This window comes from Chroicocephalus ridibundus, chromosome 9 (assembly GCF_963924245.1).
Source record: "Chroicocephalus ridibundus chromosome 9, bChrRid1.1, whole genome shotgun sequence".
Lineage (NCBI taxonomy): Eukaryota > Metazoa > Chordata > Aves > Charadriiformes > Laridae > Chroicocephalus > Chroicocephalus ridibundus.
In genome coordinates this window covers 50,460,538-50,484,892 of record NC_086292.1, presented here as the reverse complement: position 1 = coordinate 50,484,892, position 24,355 = coordinate 50,460,538, and the positions used below count along the sequence as shown (strand labels likewise).

At 46.2% G+C, this 24,355-nt stretch overlaps 2 protein-coding genes across 3 annotated transcripts in view; one reads left to right on the top strand and one right to left on the bottom strand.

Annotated features, from left to right (window-relative positions):
* IQGAP1 (IQ motif containing GTPase activating protein 1) overlaps positions 1–1,931 on the bottom strand; it is a 68,138-nt gene extending 66,207 nt beyond the window's left edge. Inside the window, exon 1 of the mRNA XM_063345388.1 lies at positions 1,477–1,931. Coding sequence (XP_063201458.1) covers positions 1,477–1,534 — 58 coding nt within the window. The 5' untranslated portion in view covers positions 1,535–1,931. The remainder of the gene's footprint in view (positions 1–1,476) is intronic.
* An 8,279-nt stretch (positions 1,932–10,210) lies between these two features.
* On the top strand, positions 10,211–23,874 carry TUBGCP4 (tubulin gamma complex component 4). Of its 2 annotated transcripts, XM_063347332.1 has the most exons (18): positions 10,211–10,444; positions 10,541–10,672; positions 11,079–11,201; positions 12,368–12,421; positions 12,869–12,925; positions 13,502–13,581; positions 14,228–14,429; positions 16,127–16,292; positions 17,030–17,154; positions 17,850–17,900; positions 18,303–18,408; positions 18,747–18,854; positions 19,090–19,228; positions 19,693–19,870; positions 20,857–20,991; positions 22,032–22,148; positions 22,600–22,739; positions 23,035–23,874. In XM_063347332.1, exons 1-18 carry the CDS (start codon positions 10,367–10,369, stop codon positions 23,045–23,047), a joined length of 2,004 nt encoding a protein of 667 aa, XP_063203402.1. In that variant the 5' UTR covers positions 10,211–10,366; the 3' UTR covers positions 23,048–23,874. The 2 variants fall into 2 exon arrangements, with proteins under 2 accessions (XP_063203402.1, XP_063203403.1); XM_063347333.1 differs by lacking the exon at positions 12,869–12,925.
* Positions 23,875–24,355: the final 481 nt, after the last annotated feature.

Genomic DNA, 24,355 nt, shown 5'->3' with positions numbered 1-24,355 from the left:
TTGCCATCTTCCCTCTTTCTGATTTCTCAATTTGACTGTGATCCAACCTTTTTCATCTTCCCATTTCTTAGAAACAGTCCTTCATTTTCTTATTTTGTTCTAGCTTTGCCTTTCTTGTCCTCAGAAGCACATCAGTGACCACAAGTCACATTTGGGGTTGGAACCAGATGATCTTTAAGGTCCCTTACAACCTGAACCATTCTATGATTCTATGTCCCTCCATCTATCCTCTGATTTTGGTAGTCAAAGATTAAGGAAGGACAACAATATACATGCACATTATATAATCCCTTCTGTATCTTTATAGTCCATCTCTAAAAAGGATGGAAATGCTACTCACAGCCTTTATCTGAAAGGAAATCATTCAGATCCACAACCTGTGTGTCATCTTCAGATTAAGTTGAGGACCTACACAGGGTATGTGCTTAAATCTTCCAGATTCTGTGTGTTTAAAGCCTCGGTGATAAAGCCCGCTCTTTCCACTCTTGCAGCTAAATACCTCATTCACCCTCTCGGGTCAAAAAAAAAAAAAAAAAAAACAAACAACCAACCAGAAAACCCCACAATTTTTTAGGTTTTATGGACCAATCTGACAAATAGGAAATGTGTCATACCATTATTAATCGACAGTTACCTTAACTTACACCTAAAATGCCTTCAACAAATACATGCAAGGGACGAGATATCAACTGCAGCACTTGGGATCAAACCGCACGGGGTCTCTTCGACAGCGGTCCAATACCGCAAAAGCATCTTTCCGATTACTCCAATTCCACCCAAAGCTACAAGAGCCAAAAACTGTCCCCAACCACAGGGTAACGCCCACCGGTAAGGGAAATCCCCCTGCTCTCCCCTCCCGACTCCCCCGCTCAATGCTTCCTTCTCCCGGCCGAGCACGGAGCGCTCCCGCCGCGCTCCACCTGCCGCCCGCCCCGCCTTGGCTCCTGCTCGACGGCACAGGCGCGCCCGTCTCCCGGACACCCGAACCGCGGCCTCCCCCGACGCCGTTTCGCCCGGTAAGTCAGGTGTCGCTGCCGAAACAGGCGGGGGCAAGGCAGCAGGGACGGCCTCGGCCCCGCGCCCCCTCCCCGCGGCGGACATCTTGGGCGTGACGCGGAGCCCGCCGGCGGGAGAGCCGACGGGAGAGCCGACGGACGCCCCCGCGCTGCCCCCCCCGCCGCGTTCTCCCGCGCTCTTCCCGAGAGCCCGGGGAGGGACGATGAGCTCGGACGAGCTCCCGCGCCCCACGGCGCACCCCCCGCGGGAGGAGCAGCGGGCCGCGCCCCGGGGTTGCCGGGGCCCAGCGCGCCCGCAGGCCGGCCCCACAGCCAAGGCCCCGTGGCCGCCCCTGCGGCGCCCCAGCCTCCGCTCCCAGCACCGTTCCCGGAGGGAACAGACGGCGCGGGCCGGGCGGGGCGTCGCCAGGCAGGTCGTCGCTCGGCGGCCGCGCGGATCCCCGTGCGCCCCAGTACTCACAGCCATAGTGGGGCCGGGACATGGCCAGCCCGTCCACCTCCTCCGCCGCCGCCGCCATGGCGCTGCGCTGGGCCGGGTCCGGCCGGGAGCTGGGCGCGGGCGCGGCTGTTCCTCTTCCTGCCGCACCGGGTGTGGCGGGGGAGGAGCCGCCGCTCCGCGCTCGCTCCCTCTCCCCGCCCTGGCCGCACCCTGGCCGCCTCCGCCACCTTCGCCCGCTGCTGGAGCGGGGCGATCGCTTGCGTCACCCGGCCCTGCCCGCCGCCCTTCGCCCGGGCCCGACCGCCCTGCCCCGCGCAGGTCGCTGTGTCCCGCCCGAGGCCCCCTCAGAGAGCCCCCGCCCTGGCCCTGGCCTTTCCTGTCACCCATCCCTGTTCTGGTCTACACTCTGCCAGCCCAGTTGCGTGGGACGCAGCCCACGTCAGCCCAGCCATGACCCTACGTCTCCCCCCAGCCCTTACAGCCCCCCCGGGCCGGGCCGCAGCGCACGGCGCAGCCAGGTCAGCTCGGCCCGGGCAGCCCGGCCTCTCCTCATTCCCTGCTGGGCCAGCCCAGCCGGACCCCTCTGCTCCGGCCAGGCTTCCTGCTGCCTCAGCCATCAGCTCTCCTGGGCAGCAACACCCGGCCGCGCAGGCCGCAGTTGTGCCCGTCCATCTAAACAACTCTGCTGACCACACCATGGGAACTCCTCTGAAGTGTCAGCCACCGTTCGAAGCAGGGCGGCCCGCAACAACAGCGACCATCAACAGCACTGACAGAGGAGGTAATCATGCCCTGGACGTTCCCTTCCCCTCAGTGCTCATCTGTTACTATTGCTTTGCCCAGTTCAAGAGTCAAAACACTGAAGATGCCGCCGTCTGTCCATTTTAATTAGTCCCTTGAATTTCGCTGACAGGGCATAAGGTTACTACTTAAGCAGAAATTAAGTAATTTGGTAGACCAATATCCTCTATTAGGAAAAGCATCACCAGCAGGTAAGGGAGGGGATCCTTCCCCTCTCCCCAGTACTGGTGAAACCACATCTCAAGTACTGGGTCCAGTTGCAGCTTCCCCAGTACAAGGAAGACATCGACACAATGGAACAAGTTCAGTGAAGCACTGAGAAACTCATCAAGCGCTTGGAGCATCTGAGGTAGGAGGAAAGGCTGAGAGAGGACAGGACAAGAAGCAATGGGCAATGGACTGAAATTCACGAACGTCTACTTAAACATAAGAAGAAACATTTTTGCTCTGAGGGTGGTCAAAGACTGGAACAGGTCCCCCAGAGAAGTTGCAGAGTCTCCATCCTTGGAGGTGCTTCAAACCTAACTAGACAGAGTCCTGGACAACCCACTCTAGTTCACCCTGTGTTGAGGAAGTGAAGCTGGACTAGAGACTTCGAGAGGTCCCTTCCAACCTCAGTGATTTTGCAAGTCCTTGAAAAAGTATATTTACATAAATTTTTAAAGGCTCTGTGTGAAAGGCAGACTAAGTGAAAGTGGGTTTTCTTGATTATAAGGGTTGCATGTCACAGTTCAACCATACAGAAATATATAATATACAGAAATATAGGTGAATGCCAGACATAAGTTACAAAAGGTTTTATGACAAACAGTTATAGTTCTAATTATTAACATTTATTTGCATTACTTCACATGTGGCCACTTTGCAGTTATACAATGAGAAAGTACTTAAAATAATGTTTATGTGTAGATTGTAGAGTGCAGAACTGGTTTTGTTCCCTCTAAAAATCCCGTAATATTTTTTGCACAGTCCCATGATCCTCCCTCAAAAAAATCTCATAAACTTACTCTTTTGTATAAGGCCCATTCTGATAAGAAAAATAACACTCTTGTCACACACCATCAAAGAATCTGGCTGAACCTCTCCAAGGTTGTATTTCAGTGGTTCCTGTAATAGCTCCCTGATTTAAGATTTCTGGTCTTTGTTACTGTCTCTGCTAGCTGTTGTTTGTTAGGGTAATGTTTCTATGTGTTTAATTTATTGCCTCTCCTGTTTCTTGTCTTGTCGTGTTTTTTTTTTTTAAGGTGTTGAACAGGCACTAGTCAGATAGCCTTACAAATAGCATTACAGAGGTATCTATTTTTCCTCTAGTTTCAAAATTTGAGCGATCAATTCTGTAAAAAAGAATTATTTAGGTACTTGGCCTTAATGCCTCATCACTAGGCTTCCTAGGGGAAGCAAGAGCTCCAAACCCCAGTCCTTTATTTAAACTACTGTTATCTGTTCTTTTGCAGGTATTTATTGGCCACTTTATAAGAAAGATTCTTTCTGTGAATGGTGCTGAAAAAAACACGTTTAGAACACCTGAAGACTGAAGCTGTGATTCTATAGTCACTTAAAGATAACCTAGCCGCAGGCTACCTCTGAAACACAAGGGATCTCTAACCTCTTCAAATCCTCCTCCAAACAGCGCAGTACATAGGGTTACCACAGCTGCCTTTCCAAAGTATTACAGCCTTGCAGTCCAAAAGAGTTGGGAAATAACAGCATATAGAGACAACCTTCCACTGAATCGTTGCTCACCTGTATCCTCATTTCTGGCAAAATGAAGCCCAAAGATGGAGTAGGATCTGCTCTAGGTTCCATTTAACACTAAGAATTCCAAGCCATCACTTACTCGCTCTATAGCACACATGAAACTCTCAGACAGCTGGAATAACATATGTCTATTGCCACTCTGTATCGTAGCATCCTTCATTCCGATCATCCATCTCATTCTTATTAATCATTATTTTCTTAATACTATTTTTTTGTACTTCAGTCGGGTACAGCAAACCACGACCTTTCCGTTTAGACCCCATTTATCCTGGATAAGTTTAACTCTTATCCCCTATGTCTGTAATAAGGTTTAGGTCCCTATTCATTTTTGCTGTCTTCTCTAATTACCTGGTTTAGCTACATGTTCTGTGCCTACAGGGTCAGGATGCCTTGTAGGAATCCAGATGGAGCTGTCTCAATTGAGTAAGTAGGTAGATTTTACATAGATATATTTAAAAATATGTCTATGTGTGTCTATATGTATATATATAAGAGAGTCCTATCCCTCATTTACTTGATTACGCTCTTTTGTATATAGTTGCATGTTAGGCTATGGATTGCCAAGAGCAAAAGTTGCCTTTTGTCTGCCAGCATCAGATCAAAATCATAGTGGTCAAATGAGACAAGCTACTGGTCCGGTCTGAAAAGCAGCACACACACAGACATGCACACAAACACGCGCCCAGCCCCCTCCCAGTGCTTGTTCATACTGCGCTCGGTGCCAGCCCAATCACTCCCACAGCCCTCATCCGCCCACGTTTGCAGCAGGGAACTCTGCACGAAGCTCTGGAGAAGCTGCAGGGAGGCAGCTGCACACTTGGGGCAAGAGAACGTATCCCACATACTTCTACTGCACCTGACAAGCCAGGCAGGAAACGGGGAAGTCTGTCTTTCAAAATGGCTCTCCTCACTCCCCTTCGCTTCCAGGCTCTGCCTTTGCATCCTGACCTTGCTTCACGTGGCCCGGCAGCTGCTGGGATACAGCCCTGCACACACGCTGTCTGCAGGGCTCCCCACGGCAGACCAAGACAAAGGGACAGAAAAGCCTGGAGCCCAAATCCTGCCCAGTTCTGCTGATAGTCACAACATGATGCAACAGGCTGCTGGAATAGCAGAGGGGCCCTTTCTTTGGAGGTGAGTTATCAGTCTCCCCACTCTGAACGCCCCTGACAAAACCCGCTCCTTCCCCCCTCACGACAGTGCAACATGGGCAAGCTCTGTACTGGCAAAAAGGCATCTTGAACTGGAAAATCGCGCTTGTCCCCACGCACCGGGTACAGTTTCTCTTGAAGGACCTGTAAAGTCCAAGGAAGGCCCACAGCTACCTGGAAAAACAGAACAAAACAAAACAAAATTGGGTAATTCAAAATTCGTTTTGTCTGTGGTACATACTCCCTGTCTTTTTATCTGCTTTGTAATGCTGTTTTGTATCCTCCCTATTTGTTCTTATGTAGGCTACCTAAAAAGACACTTGTGTAACCAATAACGTAATCATAGAATCATTTAGGTTGGAAAAGACCCTTGGGATCATCGAGTCTAACCATCAACCCCACTCTACAAAGTTCTCCCCTACCCCATATCCCCTAACACCACATCTAAATGACTCTTAAACGCATTCAGGGATGGTGACTCCACCACCTCCCTGGGCAGCCTATTCCAGTGTCTGACCACTCTTTGTGAAGAATTTTTTCCTAATGTCCAGCCTAAACCTACCCTGCTGCAGCTTGAAGCCATTCCCTCTTGTTCTATCGCTAATTATCTGTGAGGAGAGACCAGCACCAACCTCTCTACAATGGCCTTTCAAGTCGTTGTAGAGAGTGATGAGGTCTCCCCTCAGCCTCCTCTTCCTCAAACTAAACAGTCCCAGCTCCTTCAATCGCTCCTCATAAGATTTATTCTCCAGGCCCTTCACCAGCTTCGTTGCCCTCCTCTGCACTCGCTCCAGCACCTCGAGATCTCTCTCGTATTGAGGTGCCCAAAACAGGACACAATACTCAAGGCACATGGCCTCACCAGTGCTGAGTACAGGGGGACAATCACCTCCCTACTTCTGCTGGTCACACTATTTCTAATACAAGCCAGGATGCCATTGGCTTTCTTGGCCACCTGGGCACACTGCTGGCTCATATTCAGCCGCTTGTCAATTAGAACCCCCAGGTCCTTTTCTGCCAGGCAGCTCTCCAGCCACACTTCCCCAAGCCTGTAGCGTCCATGGGGTTGTTGTGGCTCAAGTGCAGGACCCAGCGCTTGGCCTTGTTGAAGCTCATTCCATTAGCATTGGTCCATCGGTCCAATCTATCCAAGTCTCTCTGTAGATCCTCCCTATCCTCATGCAGATCAACACTCCCACTTAACTTGGTGTCATCTGCAAACTTACTGATGATACACTCTATGTCCTTATCAAGATCATCAATACAGACGTTAAACAGAAACGGTCCCAACACCGAGCCCTGAGGAACACCACTTGTGACCGGCCACCAGCTGGATTTAACTCCATTGACCACCACTCTTTGGGACCGCCCATCCAGCCAGTGCTTGATCCAGCAGATCGTATGCTCATCCAGGCCATGAGCAGCCAGTTTTTCCTTGAGAATTCTATGGGGGACAGTGTCAAATGCTTTTCGAAAGTCTAGGTAGATAATATCCACAGCCTTTCCCTCATCTAATAATCGGGTCATGTTGTCATAGAAGGAGATCAGGTTCATCAGGCAGGACCTGCGTTTCATAAACCGATGCTGACTAGGCCTGATCCCCTGCTTGTCCATTATATGACTTGTAATGGCACTCAAGATGATCTGCTCCATGACCTTCCCTGGTACTGAGGTCAGACTGACAGGTCTACAGTTTCCTGGATCCTCCTTTCTGCCTTTCTTGTGGATGGGTGCTACATTTTCTACCCTCCAGTCCATTGGGACCTCCCCAGTTAGCCATGACTTCAGGTAGATAATGGAAAGTGGCTTGGCGAGCACGTCTGCCAACTCTTTCAGCACTCTTGGATGTAACCCATCCGGTCCCATAGACTTGTGCGCATCCAAGCGGCGTAGCAGGTCACTGATCACTTCCTCTTTAATTGTGATGACCTCGTCCAGCTTCCCCTCCCTGTCTCCCAGCTCACGAGGCTGGGTGCCCAGGGAACAGCTTGTTCCACTGCTAAAGACTGAGGCAAAGTAGGCATTGAGCACCTCAGCCTTTTCCTCAGCCTTTGTGATGATATTTCCCTCTGCATCCAGTAAGGGAGGGAGATTTTCCCTAGTCCTCCTTTTGTTGTTAATGAATTTATAGAAACATTTTTTGTTATCCTTAACAGCTGTAGCTAGGTTGGGCTCCAGCTGCGCTTCGGCTCTCCTAATTTTCTCCCTGCATAGCTTCGCTACATCTTTATAGTCTTCATGAGAGCCCTGCCCCCTCTTCCAGAGGTCAGAGACTCTCCTTTTGTTCTAGAGGTCCAGCCAAAGGTCCCTATTTAGCCAGGCCGGTCTCCTTCCCCACCTACTTGTTTTTCAGCATACGGGGACAGCCTCCTCCTGTGCCTTTAAGACTTCTCTCTTGAAGTATGTCCAGCCTTCCTGGGCTCCTATATCCTTCAGGGCAGCCTCACAAGGGACTTTGTCCAGCAGTCTCCTGAACAGGTCAAAGTTTGCCCTCCAGAAGTCTAATGTGGCACTTTTACTAACCCCTCTCCTTGTTTCTCCAAGAACCAGAAATTCGATCATCTCATGATCACTGTGCCCTAGACGGCCACCAACCTTTACTTCCCCAGGTTCTTCCCTGTTCACAAGAAGCAGGTCCAGGAGGGCACCTTCCCTGATCGGCTCACTTACCAGCTGTGTGAGGAAGTTATCTTCCACACACTCCAGGAACCTCCTGGATTGTTCCCTCTCAGCTGTGTTGTGTTCCCAGCAGATAGCCGGGAGGTTAAAGCCCCCCACAAGAACAACAGCAAGTGACTGTGAGATTTCCTCCAGCTGCTTATAGAAAGCTTCATCCACCTCACTGCTTTGGTTGGGAGGTCTATAGCAGACTCCCACAGCGATATCAGCTTTATTGGCCCTTAACCTAATCCAAGCACTCAACCCCATCATCGCTATACTTGATTTCCGAGCTCTCATAGCATTCTCTAATATACAGGGCCACTCCTCCACCTCTCCTTTCCTGTCTGTCCCTCCTGAAGATCTTGTAGCCATCAACTGTGGCCCTCCAGTTGTGTGGGGCATCCCACCACGTTTCTGTGATAGCCACTCTGTCATAGTTTCCCTGGTGCATCATGGCTTCAAGCTCCCCGTTTGTTGCTCATACTGTGTGCGTTGGTATAGATGCACTTCCGATGAGCTAACGATTCCAACACCTTCTGTGAGTGTGGGCCCCATTTCCTACCAGACCCCTCTCGGGTGCTTCCATGATTTCTGAACATCTATCCCTTCTCTCAAATGAAATGGCAGAGCGAGAGTCCTCACTAGCCCACCATCCTTCAAGGCCTGGCATGCTTCCCTTGGGTTTAGTCCTGACAGGCCCAGTTATCTCCCCTTCCCCCCTCATATCTAGTTTTAATGCTAATTTAAGGCCTGAGCAGGCCACAATATTTAGCTGTAAGCAATTGAGTGGGGATGAGCCAATTTACAGATTGTAAAGCAAAGACACAATAAGACATCTAGTCTGCCCAATTCTGCAACACTGGCCACATCCCAAACACTGCATCAAACCCATAACTTTCACCATCAAAGGACTCCTCCAATGAGGAAAAAGCCACCATCTCTCTATTTAAATTGCTTTGATGGTTAATTATCATCTCATCCCTAGTATGATTCGCTTCCAACAATTCACTACCTTCCACAAAAATTAGCTCCCCCCCAGCCCCTGCCTTTGATGAAGGCAATTTCCTTCTGTTTGAATAAATTTTACACCCTGTTTATTCCTGCCCTGTTCTCAAAGACGACTCTTGGGATTTTCCACTGTTTTTTGGAGGAACGCTGCTGTAAGCTTAGTTTCTGACTGCAGAAAACAACTATGTTTAGATTCAAGATTTACCTAACAGATTAAATATGTAGTATGTATTTATGTTAATAAAAGCATTAAACTAATAGTACTGTTCAAAGATACCACTTTAGTCTTTACAGACTAAACATTTTTTGGCCAATTATTGAGCCATCCCTACATATTTAACTACCTATACACTATCTATAGCATGCTTAGCTCTACAATCTACTGAAAATGGTATTTAAATTCATTTACCAAAGCCCACCTGTTAGCGCAGAACTTCTGGTCATCAGCGTGAGGTTGAACCGCAACCTTTTACAACAAGGGAAGGGCTGACGCTAACTTGTGCGCCGCAAGGCTGAAGCCAGCAGCGCTAAACCTCAAATACAGCTTCCTAAAGGCAGGAATGGCACATCGCTTTCCTGGCCCAGTTGCGTGCCGTGGTATCTACGTCAATGACGAACAACAACTGCCGAACCAAACTCCTCGGCCTTTATTCAGACAACAGAAGTTTTGTCAACATAAAGAGGACAGGTGTCCTGTACTGGTACATGATAGAACGGTACTGTTGGGGCTCCCAAGTCACACAGGAAGAGATCGATAGAACGAAAGGCACACACGTCAGAGATCAGAGAGAGCATATTAAAAGAGAAAATTATTTAGAAAATGGGACAACGTACTAGGAATTTACTCATCCCTGTAAGAATGTAACAGAAGTTCTTCCGACGTTTCAGGCCTCATTGTGACAAGCTGATCATGAACCAAACACGCATTTTAAATGGACATCTGTTATATGATACTTAATGCTCATTTCTTCTAAAGGAAGAGTAAAAACGCATGTAAAGAAAAATACTGCCAAAAACAGAAAGAAGAAAATGAAAAGGAAATTGCTAAAACCCCGTTTATTAGATAAATCCACAATTTTGAAAGTGGGCAGTTTTGGTTTAAAAGCTGTCTGGGTTAGGAAAGAAAGTAAAGGAAAGCAATGTACAAGAAGTGAAGAAAGGTAAAAGTGGCATTGATAAAACACTGGCAAACAACATGAGGAGCCGGTAAAGAATTCTGGTGAGGAACACCAAAACCAAAAATCAACCCAGAAAGCTGCCGATTTGCTGCTGCCCTGGAAGGGCCCTTCCGGGCCGGCACCTCCCATGGCAACCACCCGCGGTGCCCAACCCAACTCCCGCGGCCGGGGCGCCTCTCGCGAGGCGGAGGCGGCGGCGGGCCGGCCGGGTCCGCTCGGTCGGTTCCGCTACTCTCCGTGCCCGGTGAGGACCGCCCCCCGCTCACGGCACCACCGGCCCCGCCGCCGCCCGGGCCCGCCCTTCCCGGCGGCCTTCGCGCGCTCCCAGCAGCCCGCGCGGCGTCGCGCGGCAGGATGATCCACGAGCTGCTGCTGGCGCTGAGCGGGTACCCGGGAGCGGCCTTCACATGGAGCAAGCGCGGCGGCCTGCAGGTACGGACCGGACCGGACCGGACCGGACCGGCACGGCACGGCCCCCGGCCGGCCCCGCCCCGGCCTCACCGCTCTTCCCTCCTCCCCCCTGCCCAGGTCTCTCAGGAGCTGCCGTTCCTGCACCCCAGCGAGACCAGCGTCCTGAACCGGCTCTGCCGCCTCGGCACCGACTACATCCGCTTCGCCGAGTTCGTGGAGCAGTACACGGGGCACGTGCAGCAGCAGCAGGTGGGGCCCCGCCGCCCCCGCGCGTGTAAAACCTCGCTCCCGGGAAGCGCCCCGTAGCGGCCGCGGTCGCCACGGACCGGCCGGGGCCTGCGAGCTGTGCGGGCCGCTCGCCCCGCGCTGCGGGCGGCGTCCTGCTGGGTGACGAGCCGTGCGTGAGCGCAAAGCGGCGCTGAAGTCGGCAGCGGTGCCCGGCACTTGGCACATGCCCGCCCAAGAGCTAAATGTAACTCTGCTCCAGTAACTCTCCTTCTGGCAAACTCCTGTTTTTTTCTGGGCACTTTCTGGTGGGCCAGGGTGCATTTCCGCATGTTTGGACCACTGGCTGCTGGTGTAACACTGCACAGAAAGTCCGTTACTCTAGACCTGCGCTTAGGGAGCTGATGTAGATTTTATTGTTTGGTTTCAGGACCATCATCCATCTCAGCAAAACCAGAGTGGATTACATGGCATTTATTTGCGAGCCTTCTGCACGGGTCTTGATTCAGTGCTGCAGCCATATCGACAGGCACTACTTGACCTAGAACAAGAGGTAAAGGAGAGAGACTTTGGAACAAAGGGGTGTCCTGCTGCTGACAGGCTGTGGAAGGTTGTCATTTCTGCAATTAATAGGCTAAGTGGTAGTAGCTAAAGAGGAGGCATGGTATTTCCCTTTTCACATCAGGGTTGTTGTCCTGGGTTGAGCAATACAGGACTAACTTCTCTTCTAATGCTGGGGAGAACTCTACTTTTGGAAGACTGTAGTGTCTGAATTCGTGAAAATATTTACTTTGTAGCCAGGTAGGCTATGTCGGATTCAGCGTCTCAGTGTTTTCGAGCCTTGCCCGGTGCAGGGATGAGGAGGAGCGAGACCCGGGCATTTGACCCAGGCTGGCCAATGGGATTATTTCATACCATGAACATCGCCCTCAACAGAAACTAGAAAGTTTGCTGCATAGTTTCTCTCTCCCTTGATGGTGGTGGTCCAGAGAACTCTTTGCCCCAGTGCTGGACCCCTGAGCCCTTCCCTTCCTCCCAAAGCCGCAGCACTTGCGGTGTCCCACGTTTGCTGTCACTGCTGGGAGTGCACGGCTTCCTGCTGATATAATTGGCTGAGTGTAATTCTTGTATATCTTATATTAGTATCGGGATTAGTATCAATGCTGGTTCTTTATTATTATTGTTAATTATTTAGTCTTATCCTATTAAATCTATTTATATTTCAACCCTCATGTTTCATTGTGTTCCCCAATACCCCTTTCCGGGTGGGGAGGGGTCATCGGGTGATAGAATGATTGTTTAAACAACAACGAATTGTTATGGGTTTTCTCAAACCATAACAGATGTCTTCCAAATTATTCCTGTGAGGTGCCATTGTAAACGACTCTTCATTCTAATAAGTATTAAGTCCCCTCTACCTTTAATTCAGTAAGTGTCCCCTCTGCCTCGGAGTCCAGTGCTGTCTCAGACAATTGTCACTTCTGTTTTCAGTTGTGAAGGTTTTGATAAATCTCTGCTAGATTAGCAGCTGTCATACCTTGGGTACTGTCACCATCCAGGGGTTGTTATAGCCTAAAATGGGACACAGCCCCCCCCCAATATGTGTGTGTGTGGGAAAAAGCTGTGGGAACTAAAGGTTTGGAATATAGAGTCAAACGTGCTTTTTTACTTATCCATATCTTATTTTAATTTTCATTAATTGGTTTGTTGCTCTTACAGTTTCTGGCTGACCCACATCTTTCTATCTCACATGTTAATTATTCCTTGGACCAGGTATGTCATATTAATAAACAGGTAGGGCTCTTTAGTTACTCTTATCGCTCCTTGAGTCTAATAAGAAAGTGTGTGGGATAAATAAGGGTTAGTCTGTCACGCCATGCCATTTCTTTTTAACGCCTCTACATTTGTAGTCCCTTAATCACGCTCAGGGGATCGCTTGCACTTTGACACAAAGCTTAGGTTGTTCACCTTGACCCCCGCATATTCCTCGCTGCCTGTGTTCAGCCTGAACAGCAGCTGCAATATAACAACTTCATGCATCTTGGCCCAGCGGAGGGAGGACATTCTTCCTAGAGATTTGTAGGTCATGTTTCTAATTTGTGGGCAAAGCCAGATGATAGTTTCATTAAATTGTCGTAGTCATCAGCTGTCCACACGTATTCAAGTGTAGTTTTTCTCTCTCCCTTGCATAGCAACCACATTCAATGTTTTGTTCTGCAGTTTCAGTTACTCTTCCCCTCTGTGATGGTCATGGTGGAACAGATCAAGACTCAGAAGGTACAGTAAAATTGTATCTAGTTTCTCTTAACAAGTTTCCTCTTTAGATGATAAAGTTCTTTCTGCCCCCACCCCGGACCTTTAATACTAGGAAAGAATGTGGTTTCAGTAATGGGTGCCCTTTTCCTAGTACTACTGTAAGTATTGAATAACTATTTTGCAAATCCATTTACACTGGATTTGACTTTTTCATTATCAGTGTGATCTTTGATGACTTGCATTTTATAATCACAATACATTTCATAGTACGAGATGCTGCTGGTTGGAGTTTCTTCGTCTCTGAGTCTGTCTTCTCCCACCATCACCTGAAAAAAAAAAAAGGCAGAAGCTAATGTTTCAGAATCCAGAGGTGCTTACTTCTCATTAAGGGAAATTTTGGAGAGAAGCTTGGGTGTAGTCACACGTACAAGGTCTCTTTCTTCACTACATGGAGTACATTACATCTTTCTTTCTGTAAGACTTGTGCAGCTCGTTAAGGTATTTTCTTGTTAGCCGAAAGTGTAATGTTTAAGTGTCTGAAAAGTTCAGTACAGATCCCAATAACGGACCTAGTCTAACTGTGTTTTCTTTCTGCAGATTCATGGATGTCAGATATTGGAGACAGTCCACAAACATAGCTGTGGGGGGCTGCCTCCTGTTCGCAGTGCTCTTGAAAAGTATGTAGATAGAGTAAAGCTATTATTTCATTCTCCTGTAGTAGCTGGAGTTAGTGTCAAAGCGTTTATCTTAGTTGCGTGAACAGTACACGCAAAACAGGCTTGCGTGATGGAAAAGCAGGAGTAGCATGCAAGGAAAACTACCACAGTCCCCATTATTTATCTAAAGTAGGCTTATGGTAGGACTTAAGGCTGAGGAAAGTTCAGACCCTACATTTTTTCCTTCTTTCGAGGTCTACGTGAACTGTTTTGCGTATGATAGACCTGTTACTGTTTTTTGATCCTTCAAAAGGATAAATGTGACTGAGTGAGAGTTGCTAGGTTTGTACATCCTTAGGGAGAAAGTCAGACCACTTAAAAGATAAATTGTGTTCATGCTGATATGGTAATTGAGTAGAAACAGCAGGACTGGGAAGCCACTGCAAACTTACTTATACTTCTGTATACTAGCAGATCTCTTCGTTTTGTTTTGCAAGTGGTCGGTCCATCCACCTTTCTCTGTTTAAAAAAAAAAAATAAATTCCACATTAGCTGTTTAGCACTTGCCATATCGCCTGGCTTACTAACTGGACTTTCCAGAATGATGTACAATGAGGTTTTGATTACTGCGTGCGAAGGCCTCACTGTCTGTTTCTCTTCACCTCAGGATTCTGGCAGTGTGTCATGGAGTCATGTATAAGCAGCTCTCTGCCTGGATGCTGCATGGATTGCTGCTAGACCAACACGAAGAGTTCTTTATCAAACAGGGCCCCTCTTCTGGAAACGTCCCTAGCCAACCTGAAGAAGATGACGATGACCTAGGAATTGGGGGGCTTACAGGAAAACAGCTACGAGAACTGCAGGACCTGGTAAGACTGCAAGTCACAGCTTGGCATCCTTCGGGAATCCTTAGGGAATGAAAGAAGAAATATATTGTCTTCCGCTTCAGTGCAAGCTGTGCTAAAGCGGACACAGATTGAGACCAGGCAGGATGGCCTTTCCTTTCTTGCACAACTGTTTGTTGTGCAAATGTTAACTATCAGGGTAACACTACTGACATTACTGGGGAAAAATGTGCTATATCAGTCAAGAGGCTGCTAAGAACACGTCAAAGGCGCTAAGTTAAGCAAGGGAGCGACCTGCCACTATACTGGTGAAATGTGGTACCTCCTCGTGTAGACAGCACACCGTTGGAGTGCCCTCGTGCAAAGCAGCTTTCTCAATGGAGTAACCTGCGCTTTGTGCAGCTGATTAGTGCCTGCATCAGGGACCAGTGAGGAGCAACTGCCACTCTGTAAATTCACACTCCACTGTGAGAAAACATTTCGTGGACACCCATGGTGTTGGTGTGCTGCATGCAGCTTGGCTGTGAAGACACAGAAGATTCACCCACGAAACACCCTGCGTTTCTTACTAAGTGCCCTGTACAAACAGTCCCTGCTGAGGACAGGCTACACACAGGCAAAACCAAGGGAAAACTTTAAAAGGCAGTTAGTGAAAAAAATCTATTATTTCCCTATATTGTATATAGGAAGAATGTGAAAATTGGTGAGTCTGCTACATCCATGCTGGAAAATGTAGGCATTGAGAAAATAACACCGAGAACGGTGTTAACTCTTCTTCAGTATTGACTAACAGTGTTGGCAATTCATCAGTCAGAGAGTAAAATAAGAAATCCTGAGTTGATAGGACAGACTGATAAAATACTTGGGTATTTCCTCATGTAAAAGTGTCGGAAGAACCTTAAGAAAAGAATTGCCAACATCAATTCACGTCCGTATACAAACTCGTACTGAATTGTCCTATTAAAAGAAGAATTCTGTAGATGGCAAATCTTCTCAAAAATCTGTTAGCACAGTGTTTTTTGGATTATGGCCTAATGAACCTAATTCTCCAGTAACAAGAAAGCTGAATGAAATAACCAGTATTGCTTCCCTGAAGGAAAATCTTGCCTCTATACTTGGAGTTCTTTATTAATACACTCAGAAAAAAGTTAATAACTTACTGTATTGTTTTAAACACCTTTCACAGGAACTGAGAAAATTGCCTAATTCATGCTAGCAAGCCTTCAGATCTTTCACCTCTTGGGTTACTAGTGGAAGTGTTTATATTTTGCCCGTATCACAAGTGTTCTAGCAGCGTTAAAACATAGCAGTGGGTATAGGGGAGGATTATATTTGGTAATACTAATTAATATTGTTATGGCTGCAAAAAAAAATAATGTAATGCAGTGGCAATAAAAATCCCTTTTGCTGATGTAACATTATCTTTTGGAGAGCCAATTTGCTGCTATTCCACAAAGATTTAACTTCTCCTTTTCCCGCTTCTGCTCCCCTCTCTGATGAAAGCAACATCTTCTCTCGGGAGCTCTGCTTGTGTCCCGGAAGTATAAAGGAGTTTGTAGGCTTACTTAAACGATGCAAATCGCGTTTGCTACCTTTCTGCTTACTTCCAATGTACTTGGATTCCCCCTCCCACACGTCCCTTCCCCCTTTATACGCCTTTTCTATCTGGCTTACTCACACTTTTTTTTTGCTTCATTTCTTTTCCCTGTGGTCTGTGGCAGCGTTTGATTGAGGAGGAGAACATGTTAGCTCCATCTCTAAAACAGTTTTCTCTGCGAGTAGAAATGCTGCCTTCGTACATTCCTGTGCGGGTTGCTGAGAAAATCCTCTTTGTGGGAGAATCTGTACAGATGTTTGAGAATCAAAATGTTAACCTGACCAGAAAAGGTAAGGAACATCTTTCTTGCAGCCTTTGCTCAGTTACGAGTCACTGACAAGTATCTTCCAAAATGCTGTATTAACGAGTTCCTCAACAGTCGCTGACTATTGGCTGATATTCTTCAGAGCATAGGGATGGTTGTCTCTGGACAGAGCAGCGGTCCCAGTGTTCTTATCTTGAGCTTGTCTACGCAAAAGTACTCAAATGACTTGAGCGACATTGCAGAGAACAAAGGACCAATTCAACTGGAGTGTTTTTTTGCCTTAGGAGAAGTGAAAAGAAAGGAGGTGAAAAGAAATTGGTCTTCTAGCTTAGTTGGTAAAAAAAACAAACAAATAAGTAAATAAATCCCCAAGTTCAAGCAGTAGGATAGATTTGAAAGGGGTGGGGGTAGATGGAGAGCCAAACCAACCGATTAATGTGGTAGAAAAGTTGTGGGTACAAAGATCTAGCTCAGTCCTGGGAAAAGGGCCGTTGGTGGCAGTCATTTATGTAGAAGATATTTTGTGTTTTACTGATACTACAGCACTGCCACGTCACGTGTCTGTACTGTAACTGTACTTGCAACAGTAATCTGGTACCTTCGTACTTGTACTTTGAGGCCTCCTCAACTTCACGTTTCTCGCCAGACGTGAGACGGTGCTGCCTGGACAGCCGTTCTGCCCTGCTATGCTGGAAGGGGTCTGCGCTTCTCCAAATGGCATTCCTTTTTATCGTCCAAAACGCTTTTCTCATTGCTTCACAGGCTCCATCCTAAAAAACCAGGAGGACACTTTTGCAGCAGAGCTACATCGACTCAAACAGCAACCGCTCTTTAGTTTGGTGGACTTTGAATCAGTGGTTGACTGGATACGGAGCACTGTTGCCGAGGTCAGGATCCTGGGCAGGATGACTACTATACGGGCTGAGGGGCTCCTCACTTCAGTGAATGACTGGGAGAAGAAGTGTGATCTTTAGAATCGGTGATTGAACAAGCATGTGAACACTGCAGGTGGCTTTCATGTTCTTACAGGGCTCAGAGCTTCATGTTACCCCAACTTCTGGTGACAAAAGGACATTAACAAATACTATTCACTTTCATGGGGGGAAGAAGGGAATTCTTTTAATTATTTTTTTTACTTCACTTCAACAACTTCAGAACTTTTCATCACACTTTCAGCATACTGGATGGTGTCTCACTGGACAAATTCTTTGCTCTGGCAGTTTTTAATCTTTTTTTTTAATTTGGGGCGGGGGAGAAACCTGAGAAGATGGGGAGGTTAGAGAAGTGAGATAAAAGCTTCAGTGGAACTGATTTCCTGAGAGTTTGTTTAATCTTTGTCATGGGTCTTCACGTTTCTTGGGCAGTTTTTTGCTGGTGTACATCAAGAATGTTGTAACTAGGAGTGTGGGCTGCCTAAACGCAGGAATCTTGGTGTGTTCTCTTGTGCTTTATATAGCATTTTATATAGGTGCTTTTTTTGCATACATAACAAGTATTTTAAAACAGCTGCTGTTCTCACTGAATGGGTTTAGATAAATCTGAGAGAAGGTTTCTTTTGTTTTGTTTTTTGTTTCCTCACTAGCATCTTTGGAAACTCATGGTGGAGGAATCAGATTTAATAGGACAACTGAAGGTAACGTAACTGATAACTCGTTTTTGCTAAGGCAGCTTAATTCAATTTCTTCCTTTCTTCGTGGCTGTTGCCCATTAAATGCTTCACTGTATCAGATTCCGCGCTTCCTTCTTTTAGGTAAAGCTGTTTTCATTTTCCAGGTCTCAAGAATGAGCACTGAGTGATAGAACTTGGTCAGAGACAGAGTTAGAGGGGTACGTGTATGTGGTTTTGTGGTTTGCATCTTGAAGCAAAGCCACCATAGACTTCTCGGGCACTGGATGAAATTCATAGCTCTCCAGCGGTGTTTTGAAACGGCAGAGGTTGTCCAAGCAATAATAAAAATGGATGCTACCAGCTAGGATGCTTGAAATTTCTGCTCAGTTTTTGATGTGCTTACATACAAAAAAATTATCTCCACAGATTATAAAAGACTTTTACCTTTTGGGAAGAGGTGAGCTGTTTCAGGCTTTCATTGACACTGCACAGCACATGTTAAAAACACCACCTACGGCTGTAACTGAACATGGTGAGTGTTACTCATTCACTTACCAAACTGCCCTCGCTGTGGTATAGCAGGAAAATGGTTAGCCACGTCCACATCCAGTACCGCAGGGCTCTGTCTTACCTTTTAGATGTTGTCATTAGTTTTGAAAGATCAGCACTTGTCAGTTAGAACCACTCACAGAGTGGGTAAAAATAACATCGCAGAAACTTTCAGGTGGCAGGTCTCTTTCCATATTTGAAACTGGAATTAAATGAAAATAACATGTCAGTGTTGTCTTTTATGGCCAAACGTAAGTAATTAATGGGTGCAGTTTGCACTAGATGCATCATCTTGTGCTGCTCTCTGTGCTCTCTCGTCAGATGTCAACGTTGCATTTCAGCAGTCTGCTCATAAGGTACTATTAGATGATGACAACCTTCTTCCTCTGCTTCACTTAACCATTGAGTATCATGGAAAGGAACATAAAGGTATCTACTTGCATTTTTAGTAGTGAGTTAAGAGGGGAGATGCTGACCTTGTGTTCGAGTCTTATTCCATACCCTTTTCTGAAGTTAAAGAAATATTAACTTTGTTCCCTTTGCAGCCCTATGTGATGGCCTAGCCTGTTTTGGCTCTTCTTATCCTGTTCTTTCCCCTTTTCTTCCTTGCCATGCTCGTCTTGACTGAGAAGACACCTTAATTCAGCACCTCATTTGGTTTCAGATATTTCTCAGACTCGTGAAGGGCCTTCCCGGGAGTTATCTCCACGTGAAGCCCCCGCATCTGGATGGGCAGCGCTGGGCCTTTCTTACAAAGTTCAATGGCCACTGCACATTCTCTTTACTCCCGCTGTTCTGGAGAAGTAAGTATGGTCTCTGTATATTCATCTGTAGGTTCCCTGATCTCAGGCACTCACTAATGGGTTTTTTCCTCTCAGTGGAGAGAAAGGTAGAGCTATAGTACTTTAGCGTGCTCCTTGAACCTTGAAATTACTCTTTCCACTTACTCTTACGGAGGGTACTTGTTGGTACTTGCTGTAAGGACAGTAAGACCTGCCAGATGATGACAGATCTGCACTACTTTATGAGCAGTGCTACTTCGACAAAACATTGTCAGCTCTTGCCTCTTATGGTGAAATTAACCTTGTATCGTAAGCAATACAGGCAGAAATCTGTTTCTCTGAGATGGGCCATCACCTGACCTACCCTGTCTGTTGGCAGGCAGCCACCTCCTGTTTCTTTTTCCAGTCTTGCATTGTTATGTTGTCCACTACCTGCACCCAAGGAAGATTTTAATCTTAAACAACTTTATATTTTTTGACTGTAGGTACAATGTTGTGTTCAAATACCTGCTGAGCGTGCGACGAGTCCAGGCTGAGCTACAGCACTGCTGGGCTCTCCAGATGCAGCGCAAACACCTGAAATCCAACAGAACTGATGCCATCAAGTGGCGCCTGAGGGATCACATGGCTTTCCTTGTGGACAATCTTCAGTATTATCTGCAGGTCAGGATTACAGAGAAAGGTAAACCATATCAGTTAAAGACGAACTGGCAGAAATTCATGGAGGGAGCACAGAAGTCTCATCTGTCAGGGTTCGGATTCTTTGTACTTTAAGGAAATCAGGATTTCCTTTGAAACAAGTCTGGAACTTTCTCCATGTTCCCAGACCTAGCACTACAATCATAAAGCTTTTGGACTTGTGAATCAGTGAGTGTTACTGGAAATACAGGAGTTTTGGCTCTCCAGTGCTACTAAGCATTAGTTAAAAGCCACAGTTGCCTCTGAAGTAGCATCGTTAAGATACTATCCTGGCTGCTTCTCTTGCCTCTTTAAGTGACAAGTTGTTTTCAGAGTGTGGGGTTTGTTTGGGGTTTGGTTGGTTGTTTTTTGGTTTTTTTTTGGGGGGGGGGGGGGGGGGTTGTTGTTTTTTTTGTTTTTCTTTTAAGAGTTGAGAGAAGCCATACCCTCGCCATTTGAAGTAAAAAAGAGACTTCTCAAATGTAAACACCGGTTACTAGTAAAATGATATTGTGAGAATTACACATCATTTTGTTAATAGCCATAACAGCTGAATTGAGGGTCTGGCTTTCTGAATTCTCCAGAGTAATCTGGCTGAGCTTCTGCACTGCAGCCGCTGCCCTGAGACTCCAGATAGTATCTCCCAGTGTAAAATTCAGAGATGACCACAATCAAATACTTTTGTTTACATGCTAGCTATATACTTTTTCAATAGTTAATCTTAAAGAACGTGACCGTTTCCTTTTCTACTTAGATAATACTTAGGCATCAAAAATTGTTGTTCCTCCCCCCTCATTACGTACTACTGTTGTATGTAATTCCCCCTTGAGGAGGCAGAGAGAAGGCGATCATCAGCCTCTACGGTAAGAGTAGCAATAAGGAAATTAGGTTTCTTACACAAAACTTCTGTCTGGTCTGAAGTACTCCCATTCCTTAAGATACTAATTGAGATTTCTTTACACATCCATCAGGTGGATGTACTGGAATCTCAGTTCTCACAGCTTCTGCAGCAGATAAATGCCACACGAGATTTTGAGAGTATACGATTGGCTCATGATCATTTCTTGAGTAATCTGTTGGCTCAGTCTTTCATCCTCCTAAAACCTGTAAGTATGTCTTGTTTCCACCTTTTCCTACCAATTCTCCAACTACCCTAAGAAACACACCTTTTTGAACAGATATGACAGACCATCTCTGCAGAGCAGACTACAATTCTAGGAATAAAGCAAGTATAAACTAGAACAGGTGATTGCATTAAGATCACTTACTTTACAGTTGGTGAGTGTGGATGCTGAATTCCAGGCACTTCTAAATCAAGATTATTCCAATGTTCAGTCAACCTGATTAACTTGAACTTCATTGCTATGTTAGGGAATTTTATTAAAGAATTACTAATTAGCATAGTGCTGGGAACTGTACTCCTGAGGGACTCACGCTGAAATGCATTAGATTAGGAAAAATTCCCTCTCATACACTTTAGAGGATAAAAATAGTTGAGGTGTTCCTGAGTGGACTTTAAGGGTGTTTTTAATTGTTGTTTTTGTACAAAAAACATGTTACGGTGTTGCTGGTATTTTTATTAAACACGTAGCCTCACAAGATTATTCCCACAGAAGGTTGGTATCAATGAAACACAGCCATACCGCAGATCTTGTCTGTTTCGCTCGGGCTATGCGGCTACAGCATAAAGGTGGCAGAATACAAATTGTCCTGTCTGGAACTTTTAAGTGACCCAGTAGTTATGTCTGTGAGGCGTTTGGGCTTTCTTAACACTCTTGGACGTAAGTTACCTTGATCAGCTAATACAGAAGAAATTCCAAGTTTTATGAACAGTGAAACCAAGGCCTAGAACCACAGCTTTTGCTGTTCTTTATTCTTCCTTCTCAATCCTGAAACTGCAGTTTCCCCGATGACGTCTGCAAAAGATTGGGGTGAGTGGAAAGATAAAGCAAAACATTCAAGTCCTTTTTCCATGGAAAACTTACAAAAATGCTACAGGTGCTTTAACATCTTCCTTACTGATTGAAAAATATGGTATCCGCAGCTTTCATCTTCAAGATGTTGCAACTTTTCAGGTACTAGGAACAGCTTTCTCTCGGTTTGAGCTCTGTCTAAACTACTGTCTTGTACTTTTTATCCCATGCAGGTTTTCCACTGCTTAAATGAAATTCTGGATCTTTGTCATAGTTTTTGTTCTCTGGTCAGTCAGAATCTGGGTCCATTAGATGAACGGGGAGCTGCACAACTCAGCATTTTGGTGAAGGTGAATCTGTGTTTATATGGACCTATTCTCCCGTGCAAACATTTGCCCAAGCAGTCATCTTGGCTTTAACAGCTGTAGAACAGGAGTGAGTTTAAGCTGAGGCCTTCTATATGAGTGCTTGCAATGATCTTAATTTATCAACTGTTCCCGTGTCAAAAATTCTGTGTGCACAGAGAGGAGGAACGTGAGCAGATATTCAGGAATTACCCTATTGGAATGGAAAGCAGATAGCTCTCAGCCTGTACTTCTGCCCCTCCCTTTGGATACCTGACGCCTAATAATTCTTGTGGCTGACGGCTTACCTTATACTGGATCACAAGCATCACTTCTCTTGCAGTGATTCTTCTGTTCAGGCTGTTAAAGGATTGTTTAGGCAGGAACAGAGATGAAAGGCTTGCTTGCTTGCTTTCTCTCTTGAGAGTGCCCAGGACTGACTTCTTCTAATTTGTAGGGATTCAGTCGTCAGTCATCACTCCTCTTCAAGATTCTCTCAAGTGTTCGCAACCATCAGATAAACTCTGACTTAGCTCAACTGCTGCTACGCTTGGATTATAACAAATACTACACCCAGGCTGGAGGAACCTTGGGCAGGTAGGAATATCTTCAGGGTTGGCTGTAGCATTATCCCGGGTTACGTGAAGTATGAAGTGATCTAAATGATCATAAGTCATTTTTATTGATTGTGTAAGCCAAAATAATTAGAAGCAAACAGAAAAGTAACGAACCATGAATTAACTTTTGGTTTTCATATGCTTTGTCCCCTTCAAGTTTGTTTTGGTATGAAGTTGAACTAGCTGCTGGCTCATGCTGCCTGAAAAATGCTGATGGGGGTTAATAAAGGGAGTTCCTTTCAACACATAGTTAATATTGTACCCTTCTCTTGCAGTTTTGGGGTTTAAGCACCAAGACCTTTTCTTCAGGCTGCGACCGACAGCGCATCAAGCAGCGGAGACTGGTGCTCTTGGAGACTTTGCACTGAACTGAATCTTTCGTTGCAGCTGTCTCTTGCCTGGTGAACCACTGTTTCAGAAGGAATTGGCAAGAAGTGCCGCTTGTGTGAAGCTGCCCATTGATTGCAGAAAGCTACTCCATTTTTTATGAACTAGTAAACACATGCTTTCTGCAGCCCTGCATGTACTTACGAATCTTTCTAGGGAGGTAGTCTGTGCCTCTATGGAAAGTGAAAAAGCAACAAGAATTGTGATGTCTTGACTCTTCAGCTGCATTATAGTCCTTTGCAGGGTGGAGTACGAAGGAAGTGGTCTGTTGTTCTTGACTACGAATGAAGTGCTGGCTGTATTCTGAAGTTCCACTTGTGCAGTACACAATGTCTGCTAATCAAATACCTCTAGGTAAATGAAAGGGCTGCACCAGCAGTTTGAAGTAAAGGGGGAGGGAAGAAGGACTATATTTTAAGAGTCTCTTCTCATGCAATGCACTGTTCTAGCATATCTGTATAGGTAACGGAGCCACTAGTGATGTCATGTGCTTTCTCTATAAAACTTAGATTTTGTGTGCTAAAATTATGCACATGAAGACAGAAGCAGGAGCTTTGCCAGCAGGAGGAGATGTGTACTTTGACTAGGGCAGAAAAGTGGGCTAGAACTAAAACTAAGGAGAAACTTAACTAGGAGGCCATCTCCAAATGTAGTCTTCATTCAAGAGTATTTAGAATGCTACTAGTGACTATTCTTCTGAACCAAAATAAAACCATCTTGTCATGCAATTATGTGGAATATCGTCAATGTCTGCGCAAGCACAACGGGACTGGAGTGGCACAGCATTCTATTTCAGTGCAAAGCAGTATCTGGCAGGAACTTGCACATTACTCAGATTTCCTAGCCTTGTGGTAACTGACTGTCTTGCTGTAAGTCCATTTGGATGACCAGCAGAAGAGAGCCCTCCAGTCTGTCACCGGGGTGCCGATCAGGTTCCCCAGTTTGAACATAAAGGCTGCCAGGAAGCCAGCCTTCCCCTCGAGGGGCTGGTATTCTCACAGTAGCCGAAGCTCCCAAGAAAGTTAGGTGTCACTGGAGGAAGAAGTCCTCTCTGCTCACTCAGAAAGAGGCATTAACAGACAGCATGGGTAAGGCCTGGCATCTCCAGTGCACTACAACCACATGTGCCCGATGCAAAGTTAAAAAACCTGTGACCATGAAAAAAGCTAAAAAGCTGGAGAAAGGCTGTTGGAAGTTTGGATATGGTAT

What these genes read in the sequence shown, in the direction of transcription:
- TUBGCP4 (XM_063347332.1), top strand. Translation starts at nt 10,367, where the DNA reads ATGATCCACGAGCTGCTGCTGGCGCTGAGCGGGTACCCGGGAGCGGCC. An exon ending in TTAATTATTCCTTGGACCAG is followed by an intron (nt 12,422 to 12,868) that starts GTATGTCATATT and finishes TTTGTTCTGCAG; the next exon opens with TTTCAGTTACTCTTCCCCTC. An exon ending in TCATGGAAAGGAACATAAAG is followed by an intron (nt 18,855 to 19,089) that starts GTATCTACTTGC and finishes ATTTGGTTTCAG; the next exon opens with ATATTTCTCAGACTCGTGAA.